The 14,932-nt window shown below is 35.7% G+C and overlaps 1 protein-coding gene across 1 annotated transcript in view; it reads left to right on the plus strand.

Annotated features, from left to right (window-relative positions):
- The window catches only part of PPIP5K2 (diphosphoinositol pentakisphosphate kinase 2), an 83,093-nt gene that overhangs the window by 32,915 nt on the left and 35,246 nt on the right, over window positions 1-14,932 (plus strand). The window contains 5 exon segments of the mRNA XM_070373187.1: window positions 132-257; window positions 392-513; window positions 772-954; window positions 9,087-9,228; window positions 11,014-11,237. Coding sequence (XP_070229288.1) covers window positions 132-257; window positions 392-513; window positions 772-954; window positions 9,087-9,228; window positions 11,014-11,237 — 797 coding nt within the window.

Raw genomic sequence — 14,932 nt, forward strand, 5'->3', positions numbered from 1 at the left:
GGAACAAAGTAATCTACATAAGGCCCGCATTCCACTGCAGAAGAGACAAAAAGAAAAAAAGTAATCATGAAATGTATCTGTTTAAAAGAAGAAAACTTGACATTTGCTTTATCCATTCACATGTGTCTTAGACAGCCGACGAGAAGAGCCGTCCTTGCTCCTGGTTCTAAAGTGGGGAGGAGAGCTAACCCCTGCAGGCAGGGTCCAAGCCGAGGAACTCGGAAGGGCTTTCAGGTGTATGTACCCTGGAGGCCAAGGTAAATTTTGGCGTTTGTTTACTTCAGTTAAATTCATACATCATCTTTCCAGATCCTCCTTTTGAGATGTTATTAAGTATAGAAATACAGTGAGATAAAAATATAGCTTAAGTGATTTGAGGATTTATTTTCAGGAGATTATGCAGGATTTCCTGGTTGTGGTTTACTTAGATTACATAGTACCTACCGACATGACCTTAAAATATACGCCTCTGATGAAGGACGAGTTCAGATGACTGCAGCTGCTTTTGCAAAGGTATAAATAAATGTTTTTAGAATTATTAAAATTTCATCTGATATAGCATTTTAAAAGATTTTTACGGAGGTAATATTCTAAATTCGAGACTTCAGACTAAAACCCTGAAATGACCATGACAATTTGTATTAATAAAGCTTGTTATAAAGTAAGCGTATGCCCTGTGAAATTCTGCATGTAACAAAATAAAAATTAAGATGCTTTCTATTTTGCATTCTAATTCTTAAATCTCTTTTGGCTTTTATTTAATGTGTTTAGGGTCTGTTAGCTCTAGAAGGAGAACTTACACCCATTCTTGTTCAGATGGTGAAAAGTGCAAACATGAATGGCCTTTTGGATAGTGATAGTGATTCTTTGAGCAGTTGTCAGCAACGTGTAAAGGCAAGACTTCATGAAATACTTCAGAGAGACAGAGATTTTACTGCAGAAGATTATGAAAAGGTGGGTCTTAGCAAATTCCTACACTGTCAAATATTATGCACACGAGAAAATGCATAAAACATAAACTCAGAGCTTGTATTACAAAAGCAAAAGGACATATAATCCCTATACAGGGGGACAGAATGTTGGAAGAACTCTAGCCTCTGTGTGCCTCTTCCCAGTTGTAGTTCCTTCTTATCTGCTAGAAATACCCAGTATCCTAGCTCTTTATAGTCATATCCAGAATGCTTATTCAGATGAGTACGTGTTTGTAGCTCCCATAGTCTTGGTTTGTATTTTTTAAGCTTCCTGTAATGGGATTTTTTTTTAATGTCTGACGTCTTTTTCTCAATATTATGTTTGTGAAATTCATCCATATTTTTGAGAATTTCCATAGTTGATTAATTTTCATTTCTATGTAGTATTGTTTTCAGAGGTTGGCTAACTTTTCTGTGAAAGGCCAGATAGTAAATATTTTTATACCTTGCTGATCACATATAGTTACTTGTTGCATTATTCTTTACTTTTTTTTAAACGACCTTTTAAAAATTGTAAAAACCATTTCTTAGCTCATAGGCTATTACAGGTTATGTTTGGCCTACAGGCCATAGTTTGTTGATCTGTATTCTATTTTATGAATATGCTCCAATTTATTATTTTTTATTTTTTTATTTTATTTTATTTTTTATGCTCCAATTTATATATGCTTTACAATATTGTTACAGTTTGCGGCTGTTAGAGGTAATGCTGCCATGAATATTCATATATACCTCCTCATGTAGATGAGCATGTTTCTCTTGGTGTATTATATTCTAGGAGGGCAAGTGCTGCACCCCGCAGTCTACTTACATTTCAGTATCAGTATATGATGTCAGACAGTTTTCCAGAGTCACTAAGCAATTTATACCTCCACCAGAAGGCCATGAAAATTGTCATTGCCCTACATAGTCTCTAGTCTCAGTATTTTTGGACTATTCAATTTTGACTTTCTGAAGGTGGATGTATGGTAGTACCTTACTTTGGTTTTAATATTCACTGACCATTTAGGTACCTTCTTTCATGAAGCCTACTCCTCAATTCGTCCTTTTTTACTACTAGTTGCCTGTGTTTTGCTTAATGAATAATAGAATTTCTTTGTATATTTTGGATATGAGCTCTTTGTTATGCATATTCTAAGTTCTACCATCTACACTGAGCCTTAATGATTTCCTTTGATAAAGTTCAGTTCAGTCCAGTTGCTCAGTCATGTCTGACTCATTACGACCCCATGAACCGCAGCACACGAGGCCTCCCTGTCCATCACCAACTCCCGGAGTTCACTCAAACCCATGTCCATCGAGTCAGTGATGCCATCCAGCCATCTCATCCTCTGTCGTCCCCTTCTCCTCCTGCCCCGAATCCCTCCCAGCATCAGGGTCTTTTACAATGAGTCAACTCTTAGTTGAGTCAACTATTGGAGTTTCAGCTTTAGCATCAGGCCTTCCAATGAACAGTCAGGACTGATCTCCTTTAGGACGGACTGGTTGGATGTCCTTGCAGTCCAAGGGACTCTCAAGAGTCTTCTCCAACACCACAGTTCAAAAGCATCAATTCTTCGGCGCTCAGCTTTCTTCACGGTCCATCTCTCACATCCATACATGACCACTGGAAAAACCATAGCCTTGACTAGACAGACCTTTGTTGGCAAAGTAATATCTCTGCTTTTCAATATGTTATCTAGGTTGGTCATAACTTTCCTTCCAAGGAGTAAGCGTCTTTTAATTTCATGGCTGCAATCACCATCTGCAGTGATTTTGGAGCCCAGAAAAATAAGGTCAGCCACTGTTTCCACTGTTTCCCCATCTGTTTGCCATGAAGTGATGGGACCAGATATCATAATCTTAGTATTCTGAATGTTGAGCATTAAGCCAACTTTTTCACTTTCCTCTTTCACTCTCATCAAGAGACTTTTTAGTTCCTCTTCACTTTCTGCCACAAGGGTGATGTCATCTGCATATCTGAGGTTATTGATATTTCTTCCAGCAATCTTGATTCCAGCTTGTGCTCATCCAGCCCAGCGCTTCTCATGATGTACACTGCATATAAGTTAAATAAGCAGGGTGACAATATACAGCCTTGACATACTCCTTTTCCTATCTGGAACCAGTCTGTTGTTCCATGGCCAGTTCTAACTGTTGCTTCCTGACCTGCATATAGGTTTCTCAAGATGCAGGTCAGGTGTTCTGGTATTCCCATCTCTTTCAGAATTTTCCACAGTTTATTGTGATCCACACAGTCAAAGGCTTTGGCATAGTCAATAAAGCTGAAATAGATGTTTTTCTGGAACTCTCTTGCTTTTTCCATGATCCAGCAGATGTTGACACTTTGATCTCTGGTTCCTCTGCCTTTTCTAAAACCAGCTTGAACATCTGGAAGTTCACGGTTCATGTATTGCTGAAGCCTGGCTTGGAGAATTTTCAGCATTACTTTACTAGCATGTGAGATGAGTGTAAATGTGCGGTAGTTTGAGCAGTCTTTGCATTGCCTTTCTTTGGGATTGGAATGAAAACTGACCTTTTCCAGTCCTGTGGCCACTGCTGAGTTTTCCACATTTGCTGGCATATTGAGTGCAACACTTTCACAGCATCATCTTTCAGGATTTGAAATAGCTCAACTGGAATTCCATCACCTCCACTAGATTTGTTCATAGTGATGCTTTCTAAGGCCCACTTGACTTCACAGTCTAGGATGCCTGGCTGTAGGTGAGTGATCAAACCATCGTGATTATCTGGGTTGTGAAGATCTTTTTTGTACAGTTCTTCTGTGTATTCTTGCCATCTCTTTTAATATCTTCTGCTTCTGTTAGGTCCATACCATTTCTGTCTTTTGTCGAACCCATCTTTGCATGAAATATTCCCTTGGTATCTAATTTTCTTGATGAGGTCTTTAGTCTTTCCCATTCTGTTGTTTTCCTCTATTTCTTTGCATTGATCACTGAGGAAGGCTTTCTTATCTCTCCTTGCTATTCTTTGGAACTCTGCATTCAGATGCTTATATCTTTCCCTTTCTCCTTTGCTTTTCATTTCTCTTCTTTTCACAGCTCTTTGTAAGGCCTCCTCAGGCAGCCATTTTGCTTTTTTGCATTTGTTTTCCATGGGGATGGTCTTGATCCCTGTCTCCGTCCATAGTTCATCAGGCACTCTGTCTATCAGATCTAGTCCCTGAAATCTATTTCTCACTTCCACTGTATAATCATGAAGGATTTGATTTAGGTCATCCCTGAATGGTATAGTGATTTTCCCCACTTTGTTCAATTTAAGTCTGAATTTGGCAATAAGGAGTTCATGATATGAGCCAAAGTCTGCTCCCGGTCTTGTTTCTGCTGACAGTATAGAGCTTCTCCATCTTTGGCTACAAAGAATATAATCAGTCTAATTTCAGTGTTGACCATCTGCTGTTGTCCATGTATAGAGTCTTCTCTTGTGTTGTTGGAATAGGGTGTTTGCTTTGACCAGTGAGTTCTCTTGGCAAAATTCTGTTAGCCTTTGCTTCAATTTGTACTCCAAGGCCAAACTTGCTTGTTACTCCAGGTGTTTCTTGACTTCCTATTTTACATTCCAGTCCCCTGTAATGAAAAGGACATATTTTTGTGTGTTAGTTCTACAAGGTCTTGTAAGTCATCATAGAACCATTTGGTTTCAGCTTCTTCAGCGTTACTGGTTGGGGCATAGAGTTAGATTACCATGATTTTGCATGGTTTGCCTTGGAAATGAACAGAGATCATTCTGTCGTTTTTGAGATTGCATCCAAGTCCTGCATTTTCCACTCTTTTGTTGACTATGATGGCTCCTCCATTTCTTCTAAGGGATTCTCGCCCACAGTCATAGATATAATGGTCACCTGAGTTGAATACATCCATTCCAGTCCATTTTAGTTCACTGATTCCTAAAATGCCGTTGTTTGCTCTTGCCGTCTCCTTTTTGACCACTTCCAATTTGCCTTGATGTATGGACCTAACGTTCCAGGTGCCTACGCAGGATTGCTCTTCACATTGTTAGACTTTACTTCCATCACCAGTCACATCCACCCGGGTGTTCTTTTCACTTTGGCTCCGTCTCTTCATTCTTCTTGGAGTTATTTCTCCACTGATCTCCAGTAGTATATTGACACCTACCGACCTGGGGAGTTCATCTCTCAGTTTCCTATCTTTTTGCCTTTTCTTACTGTTCATGGGGTTCTCAAGGCAAGAATACTGAAGTGGTTTGCCATTCCCTCTCCAGTGGACCACGTTTTGTCAGAACTCTCCACCATGACTCATGACACCATGTAGAGCTTGGGTGGCCCCACGTGGCATAACTCATAGTCTTATTGAGTTAGACAAGGTCTAACTTTGGTCCGTGTGATCAGTTTAGTTAGTTTTCTGTGATTGTGGTCTTCATTCTGTCTGCTCTTTGATGAATAAGGATAAGAGACTTACAGAAGCTTCCTGATGGGAGAGGTTGACTGTGGGGGAAACTGCGTCTTGTTCTGATCTGCAGAGCCATGCTCAGTAAATCTTTAATCCAGTTTTCTGTTGATGTGTGCATTGTTTGGCCACTCATGGGCAGATCTGGCTGAGTCTCCCACCGTCCTCCAAATTAAATTCCCTGGGGCTTCTCAGTCCCTGTGCCGGATTCCCAGGTTTGGAAATCTGTTGTGGCTCCTAGAACTTTCTTAACAGTGCAAGTATTTCTTTGGTATAATTGTTCTGTGATTTGGGGGTCATCTGCTCGGCAGCCCTCTGGTGGGGCTAGTGATGACCTCCTCCAAGAGGGCTTATGCCACACGCTGGGTCACCCTGGTCTGCTGCAGCCAGAGTCCCTGTCCCCACGACAGGCCACTGCTGACCCGTCCCTCCGCAGGAGACACTCAGACACTCAAAGGCAGGTCTGGCTCAGCCTCTGTGGGTTCAGTGCATTTTAATTTATTATTTATAATACCTTTTTCTAACAAGGGGGTCATAGGATATGTCCATATATGGTCTTCATAAATTTTGTTTTTTCATGCTCATTTATCTGCCATACAGCTAAAAATTGACTTTTGTGTTTGCCATTAGATAAGGATATCAAAGTTGATATTTACCCCCAACTATATGTATATCCAGGTGTCTCAACACCACTGACTGAAAAGACTATCCTTTTCCTACTACCCTGTAGGATCAGCTTTATCATATGTGTGTAGTTTCTGGAACATAATTCTTTGTTGGCTTTTGTACCATTGAATGAGATCTCCCAAATCCTACATGGGTCCTTCTTCAAGTTTTCTTGACTTTTTGTGTATTTCCATATGAATTTTAAAATAAGCTGGCCAAAAGTCTCATTGGGGTATTGGTTTAGATTGAATTAGATCTTTAGTTTGTGGAAAAACATATTTTTAAAAAAATATTTGTGTTATAAATGGTACCTCTAAAACGGTTACTGTCTGTTGCTGCTATGTACAAAGTTTTTTTTAATATTGACTTTATATATGTCAACTGTGTTAAACTTATTTATTAACTTGGTAATTTATTTCGGTTTTTAAAAAACCTTTCCAAAGGATATCCACAGGTTTTTGTCTTCCTTTCCAATCTTTATGCTTTCAATTCTTTTTTCTTGCTTTACTTTAATTGCTAGCACCATCAAATCCATATTAAATTGAGTGGCTTTTCTGGGTTTGTTCATATTCTCAAAGGGAAAGCCTTTTTAACACTGTACATTAAGTATGATCTCTGTAGATTTTTGTTAAAAGTTTTTGTCATGACAAGTTTTTACATTTTATATTCTCTTCCTGTCTGTTAAATATATGATTTTGAAAAGAGTCTACCTTGGTTCCCAAAATAAAGTCATTTCAAAAATACCTATCTCACTGGTTTGGATTTACTAATATTTTTGGTTAGGAGTTTTACATTTATGTTTATGAGTCGAATTGACCTTTATTTTTTATCCCTGTTGTCTTTGTCTGCTTTCAATATCAAGATTTTGCTGTTTTCATAAAATCGGGAGTCCTCCTTGCGGGGAATAATTCATGTATATATGTTTCATTAGATGTTTGGTAAATTTTGCTGATAAATCCTATGGGCATTTTCTTTATAGGAAAGCTTGTACTTATGGTTCCTAGAGTAATTTAGTAATTTTTATTTAATATATCTTGTGTCTATATTTTTACATTCATCTAGAAATTTGTTTATACAGTCCTCTTCAAGTTCTTTGTAATGTCTGCAGGACCGGCAGAGATATTCCTTTTTGTTTCATAATATTGTACAGTCTTTCTCCCTCCTTTTTTTTCTTAATCACTTTTGCCATAGTTGATCACCTTTATTAGTCCTGTTAAAGAACTGTCTTTCAGACTTATTGGTTCACTAAATTATATACTTGTTTTCAGTTTTATTAATTTTTATTGTTTAATTTATTCCTTCCACTACAGTTTTATTTTGCTCTAATTCTTAAAAACTAATGTCCCTAGAAGGATGCTTATTAAATCATGAATGTTACGTCTGTTCTAAAACACACACTCTATGCCATAAATTTCCCTTTATACACTGTTTTGACTGTATTCATAAATTGAGATTTATGCCATTTGGGGCATTTTCTAATGGTGATTTGCTTGATCATAGTTTATTTAGAAGTATACTTTTATAATTTCCAAAACTATACATTTTTAAGTTATATTTTTGTTATTTCTAACTTTATATCATTTTGCTAAAAACAGATAGTCTTCCTGATATTTTTTTGGTCTGTTTTTTCTTTCTTTACTGTTGTATGTTAAATTTCCCACCTGTAATTATGGATTTTTCTTCTCTTTGTAGTCTCTTAATCTTTGTTTTATGTGTTTTGATGCCATGCTATTAACTGCATACAAATTAAGAGTGGTATGTTTCAGTGAATATTTTTTTGCCGCAAAATACTTTGAGATTAATATAGCTGCAAAAAAATTTTTTTTTAACTTGGTGTTTGTATAATACCCTTCATATCTCTTTTAGTCTTTCTGAAACTATTTTTAGATGAATCTCTTAAAATCTGCATCTAGTTTTTTTTTAGTTTGTTATGAAAATATTTGTTTAGGGCAATTATTTCATTTGTATTATAAAATACTCTAATTTATGTATGAATCTATTCTCGTTTTAAGTGCTTTATATTTATACTGCCTGCTTTTATTTTTCTCTCCTTTCTTGCTTCATTGGAATTGGTACTTTTTATTTATTTATTTCCCTGGTAGTTTTAATATTGTGCTTAATTTTATTATTTGTTTTGTCATTATCCCAGAGGTAACAGTAGGCTTTAATGACATCTACCAATTGAATGTTTACATCATGCTCTTACCCTCTCCTGGACAAGGCAAGGACTCTAGAACTAGAGTGTTTTTCAAACTTATACTTGAGTCATCTAAGGTCTTATTGAAAATGCAGACTACAGTTTATAACTTTTTTGAACCCCAAATGCAGAGTTTACCAGAGTTCCACCTCTGGAAATCCTGGACTTCACTTTTGTCCAAGCTTCAGTCGTTATATTGACCCAAATTAACTAGTTCACCATAACAAAAAGTGGAATTCCACTTTACATTTTTTGTATTTATAGACACTTATTTAGGGTTAAATTGCCAAGCAAAGTTTCAACAATGAAAATTGAAACTGTTTTGTCATTAATGGCTTTTGTTGACTTGGAAGAAATCTCATCACAAAGGTATTTACATGGTGGTTAAGAGCTCAGGTCTCTAGCCAGGTTACCCGCTTCTTTATGCCACTGTTTACATATTGGTGGTTTGATCTTGGGAAAGGTGCTTTAATCTCTCTTAAGTACCTCATCTGGAAAAAGTGATGCTAATCATAGTCTTAGGGTTATTACTTGTCAATATGTGTCAAATGGTTAAACCATATTTTCAAATACCAAGTGAGTCAGTAAAATATCAGTATGTTAGAATAAAATCTCTTTGTAAATTAGAGCACTTTTGTTAGATTTTCCGTGTGGATAATCTAAATGTTAGCTAAGGCTTAGGATTTTTTTAACATGGAATTTTTAGTTTTTTATTTCCTCCTTTATATCTGGGGATTGAATTTGTAGTTTGAATTTAATCTCCAACTACTAGAAAATTTTGTATATTGTCATTTTGGTCAATTGGGCATAACCAGATATAAAAATGTATACTCTATTCATTTATAGCTTACTCCATCTGGAAGCATTTCTCTTATCAAATCAATGCATTTAATTAAAAATCCTGTAAAGACCTGTGACACGGTTTATTCCCTGATACAAAGTTTGACTTCTCAAATCAGACATCGAATGGAAGATCCCAAATCATCAGGTAAATATTTTGTTTTCCTTGGGTCAGAAAATAAAAATCACTATCCCATTGCTGTAAACATTTTAAAATAAGACGCATCAATCATAAAAAAGCTTTAATGCTATCAGTTCAGTTCAGTTCAGTCGCTCAGTCGTGTCCGACTCTTTGTGACCCCATGGACTGCAGCATGCCAAGCCTCCCTGTCCACCACCAACTCCCAGAGTTTCCCAAAACTTATGTCCATTGAGTCAGTGATGCCAGCCAACCATCTCATCCTCTGTTGCCCCTTCTCCTCCCTCCCTCAATCTTTCCCAGCATCAGGGTCTTTTCAAATGAGTCAGTTCTTCGCATCAGGTACCCAAAGTATTGGCGTTTCAGATTCAGCATCAGTCCTTCCAATGAATATTCAAGACTGATTTCCTTTAGGATGGACTGGTTGGATGTCCTTGCAGTCCAAGGGACTCTCAAGAGTCTTCTTCAACACCACAGTTCAAAAGCATCAATTCTTCAGCACTCAGCTTTCTTTATAGTTCAACTCTCACATCCATACATGACTACTGGAAAAACCATAGCCTTGACTAAGATGGACTTTTGTTGACAAAGTAATGTCTCTGCTTTTTAATATGCTGTCCAGTTTGGTCATAACTTTTCCTTCCAAGGAGTAAGCTTTTTTCTTTTAATTTCATGGCTGTAGTCACCATCTGCAGTGATTTTGGAGCCCAAAAAATAAAGTCTGCCACTGTTTCCCCATCTATTTGCCATGAAGTGATGGGACCGGATGCCATGATCTTAGTTTTCTGAATGTTGAGCTTTAAGCCAACTTTTTTACTCTCCTCCTTCACTTTCATCAAGAGGCTCTTTAGTTCTTCTTCACTTTCTGCCATAAGTGTGGTTTCATCTGCGTATCTGAGGTTATTGATATTTCTCCCGGCAATCTTGATTCCAGCTTGTGCTTCATCCAGTCCAGCGTTTCTCATGATGTACTCTGCATAGAAGTTAAATAAGCAGGGTGACAATATACAGCCTTGACGTACTCCTTTTCCTATTTGGAACCAGTCTGTTGTTCCATGTCCAGTTCTAACTGTTGCTTCCTGACCTGCATACACATTTCTCAAGAGGCAGGTCAGGTGTTGTGGTGTTCCCATCTCTTTCAGAATTTTCCACAGTTTATTGCTATATCTAAGTATTATTTGAGTTAATGTATATCCAGCAAAAGAATAATAGCAAAGTTGTAGTTGCTTTTAACTATGGTAGCATGAGAAAGATAATAAAACATTGTTAGTTGATTAATTATGTAACATTACCATACAGTTGGGGCTTCCCTGGTGGCTCAGTGGTAAAGAATCTGGCTGCCAATGCAAGAGACAGGTTCAGTCCCTGGGTGGGGAAGATCCTCTGGAGAAGGAAATAGCAACCCACTTCAGTATTCTTGCCTAGGAAAGCCCATGGATAGAGGAGCCTAGCGGGCTATAGTCCAAGAGATCATAAAGAGTTGGATACAACTGAGTGCCTAAACAACAAACAAAAAACCATACAGTCGAGCAGCAAACAGGCAGCATAATAAGAAGGCGAAAGCAGTAGGAAGGTGATCTGTGCTCTGGTGCTGAGAGTGGCTTAGTTAATAATGTGGGAAACTGATGTATATAACGTATGGAAAAAGGTCTTTTATAAAAGCAGTTCCTAACCCATGTATTTATACCTTTATTCAAATCTACAAAATATATGGTTGCTAATAGTATATGCCTATAATGATATTTCCTAGCTTGTTAACAAGTTTAATATACTAAAATTGTTATGCTGTTTTAGATATTCAGCTTTATCATAGTGAGACCTTAGAGCTCATGCTCCGTAGATGGTCCAAGTTGGAGAAAGACTTTAAGACAAAAAATGGAAGATATGATATTAGCAAGATCCCTGACATATATGACTGTATAAAATATGATGTCCAGCATAATGGTTCCTTGAAATTAGAAGACACAATGGAATTGTATAGGCTTTCAAAGGCATTAGCAGATATAGTTATCCCTCAGGTAAGTAATTTCTACATATCAATTTTCTGGTACTGTTATATAGATATTTTTAAAATATCTATCCACTGTTAGGAGAGAGTTGGTTTCTGTGTCCTAGTAAACCTAAAACTTTAAAAAGGAAATTGAGTCGTTATGAATTTACAAAAACTTCTTGTATTAAATCACTGTTTGATTTTTTAATCATTTGTAATGACCTTTTAAAGTTTAAGAATTGATACTCTTAATTAAAGAATAATTAAAAATAATTAAAGACAAACAACTGAAAATATGGAATAAATCACATTTATTGATCGTTTATTGTGCACATGCCAGTACTGTGCTATGGGAAAGTGCGCAGAGTGGGGGAAAAAGATCGTTGTGTCTCTATATTAATTTTGGAAGTTTTGTTTTTTTTTTTCTTTATGTGAAAGTATTTTTAAAAGAATAGAGGTCAAGATGTAAATAGTTATTTGTATGGTGTGGTAGAGGGGTCTTTTCATTATAGGAGAGTAAAAATAAAGGTATACTGAAACTCAGATAACTGAAATTAGTTAGACATAGATTCAGATTGATAATAACAAGTCAAGTGACAAAACAAGTTGAGATAAGAAATGTGTTAGAAGAAAATAGTGACAGATGCCGTTTGGAGATCTTTTATCACCTTCATTGCTCAAAGATTATTTGGATATTGTAAAAGGGAGATTGGAGTAAATCACACATTTCCAACTGTGAACCGAAGTTAAAAAACAGGAAAATGAAATACAACTGATTCTTGAACAATGTGGGTTTGAACTGTAGTGCATCCACCTACATGTGGATTTTTTTCAATAGTAAATACTACAGTACTGCACGATCCACAGATCCATGATTGGTTGCATCTGCTGTGGATGCAGAGCCACAGATAAGCTGCATTTAAGTTTTCAATGGCATGGAGGGTTGGCACTCGTAACCTCCACGTTGTTCAGGAGTCACTGTACATAAAAAGTGTAAGGATTGTATATTTTTAAAAAGCCTCACTTAAAGATACTTATATATAGAAAACAATAGGGAGGTTCTTTAATAACTAAAACTGGAGCTACTGTATGATCCAGCAATCCCTTTCCCTGCCATAGGTCCAGAAAAGATAAAAACTCTTTTTTCAAAAAGACGCATGTACCCCAGTGTTCGTAGGAGTGCTGTTTATAATACCCAAGACATAGAAACAACTCAAGTGCCCATCAGCATATGATTCATTTAGGACATGGTGTATACATGTATACTTGCATGTGGAATACTACTCAGCCATAAAAACAAAATATTGCTGTTTGTAGCAACATGGATGGACCTAGAGAACATTGTACTAAGGGAATTAAGTCAGAGAAAGACAAATGTTATATCACTTACATGTGGAATCTAAAAAATAACACAAATGAATCAATATTAAAAGTGGAAGCAGACTCATATACATAGAAAACAAGCTTACAGTTACCAAAAAGGAAGGAGAGAGGGGAAGGAATAAATAAAAAGTATGGAATATAAGCTACTATGCATAAAATAGATAAGTAACATAATTTACTGTATAGCATAGGATACTATATTCAGTATCTTGTAATAACCTATAGTGGAAAATAATCTGAAAAAATATATATATAAAACTGAATCACTTTGTTTCAATCACAGTTGAAACTAACATAGTACTGTAAATCCACTACAATTACAATTGCAGTTTCCCTTTTCTAATATTCACAGAATGTCCATGAAAAACTATAGAGACTTTGAAAAATTGGGAATTCAGACTTCACAACTAAGTATGCGTGTACCTGTTAAAGTTTAGCTTATCCTTTCAGTATGAAAGAGCAACTTTTTTTCTTTTTGGTCAGTATATATAATGTAGATAATTATAAATACATTGTATAAGTCAGTGATTTGAAAATAAATTCATTTCAAAAGAGGGTAAAAATATCTCATACTTCAAGAATATGCCTTTGGGACTCATTTTAAGAAACACAGACTTAGAAAACAAGAATTGACTCTCTGACAGCATCTTTCATTTGTTAAATAAAAGTTTTATTCTGCAAAACAGATTTTATTTTATACAATAAAAAGTTGTATTTTTATAACATTTTAAGATTGATATCAAAATGAACACACTAAATTCTGCAGAACTCTGTTTTAGCTACATGATATACATAGAAGATTATAGGACTAACACTGATTTGATTATATCTCTTTCAGTAAAGTTAAATCAGCATCTATCTTTGTTATGAAATTCAAGAGAAAATTTATTCAGATTTTACTTACTAAAAAATTTGAGAAGAATGGTTACTCTTAATTCTGATAAGCATGTAATTAGTTTGCACTGGAAGCATACATAAGACTGATTTTTTTTTTTCATTGTATTGAATTGCTTTTACATTATTCCAGGCTCAGTGCATTTTAGTTGTACTTACTCTTAAAATGAAGATTATTTTAAAGTATACTTTTAACAGATAAGCTGTAAATATGTGACCCTCTAAAATATTTTTTGTAGCTGTATACATTTGTCAAGGTAGGCTTTCAGTATATTTTAATGTCTCACCTACTTGGTGGCTAAATAGATACACTAATGATTTATTAGCATAATCATGTCTTGTACATGGCTTCTTTAATCTCAAGCCTCTTCTTTCTCAATTATGTATACTAAGAATTCTAGAATTGGGGATGGAAAGTTTGTTTCTAAGACTTGGGCTCAAAAGAAAACTTACATATTAATGAGTTTCAGATGATAATTTTTTCTCCTTCCATGGTGTATGTGTTTTAGGTACATTACTTACATAGATGAAGAAAATTTTCACCATGTCCTTGAAATTTAAATATTTATAATGAATTTTTAAAGCTTTGTAATTAAAAGAAACACTATAAGATTAGAAGTGGTTAAGAAAAATTTGAGATATTTACTCCCTAACTATTTGGTTTGACATTACTTATTATGACAGAAACTTGGGACTTCCTCTTTTTTAATGGACATTTGAATTCAGTTACTTAAATTTTGTTACTAAAGTCTTCATAAATCTAAAATCATAGACAAGAGATAGACATTTTCAATCACTGAACAAATAACTAAAGTTGTAAACATATCTAATTATAGTGAAGCTGTAGTTTGTAATGAAACAAATGAGAAATGTACATGTTTACTTGACAAAGATATTTCAAGCTTAGAGACTTGATGACTCAGTCAAATAATGTATTAGTTTGGCTAACTTAGATTGAGAGAGTATCAGTATTTTTGTAAGAAAAATGTATATGTATTCTGCTATGCCTCAAAAAAAGTCTGTTTTCACTCTTACATTGCATTAATTGTTATAACTATGCTTTGCGAATTATGTAATTCTAATCACATTGTTGTTGCTCAGTTGCTAAGTCATGTCCGGCTCTTCGCAACCCTATGGACTGCAGCACGCCAGACTTACCTGTTCTTCACTGCCTCCCAGAGTTTGCTCAGATTCATGTCCATTAAGTCACTGATGCTATCTAACCATCTCATCCTCTGCCACCCTCTCCTTTTGCCTTCAGTCTTTCCCAGCATCAGGGTCTTTTCTTACATATGATAAACATGATTTATTACTTTTAGTTACTTTAACAGTTAATAGTTGTGATTATGGTATGTATTTTTGCTATGATAGAATCAGCTTTTCAGCCTCAGTCCTCTAAAAATGATACTTAAAAATTGGAAATACCCTGGCAATCTAGTGGTTAGG

Source organism: Bos mutus, chromosome 7, assembly GCF_027580195.1.
Source record: "Bos mutus isolate GX-2022 chromosome 7, NWIPB_WYAK_1.1, whole genome shotgun sequence".
NCBI classification, from domain to species: Eukaryota; Metazoa; Chordata; class Mammalia; order Artiodactyla; family Bovidae; genus Bos; species Bos mutus.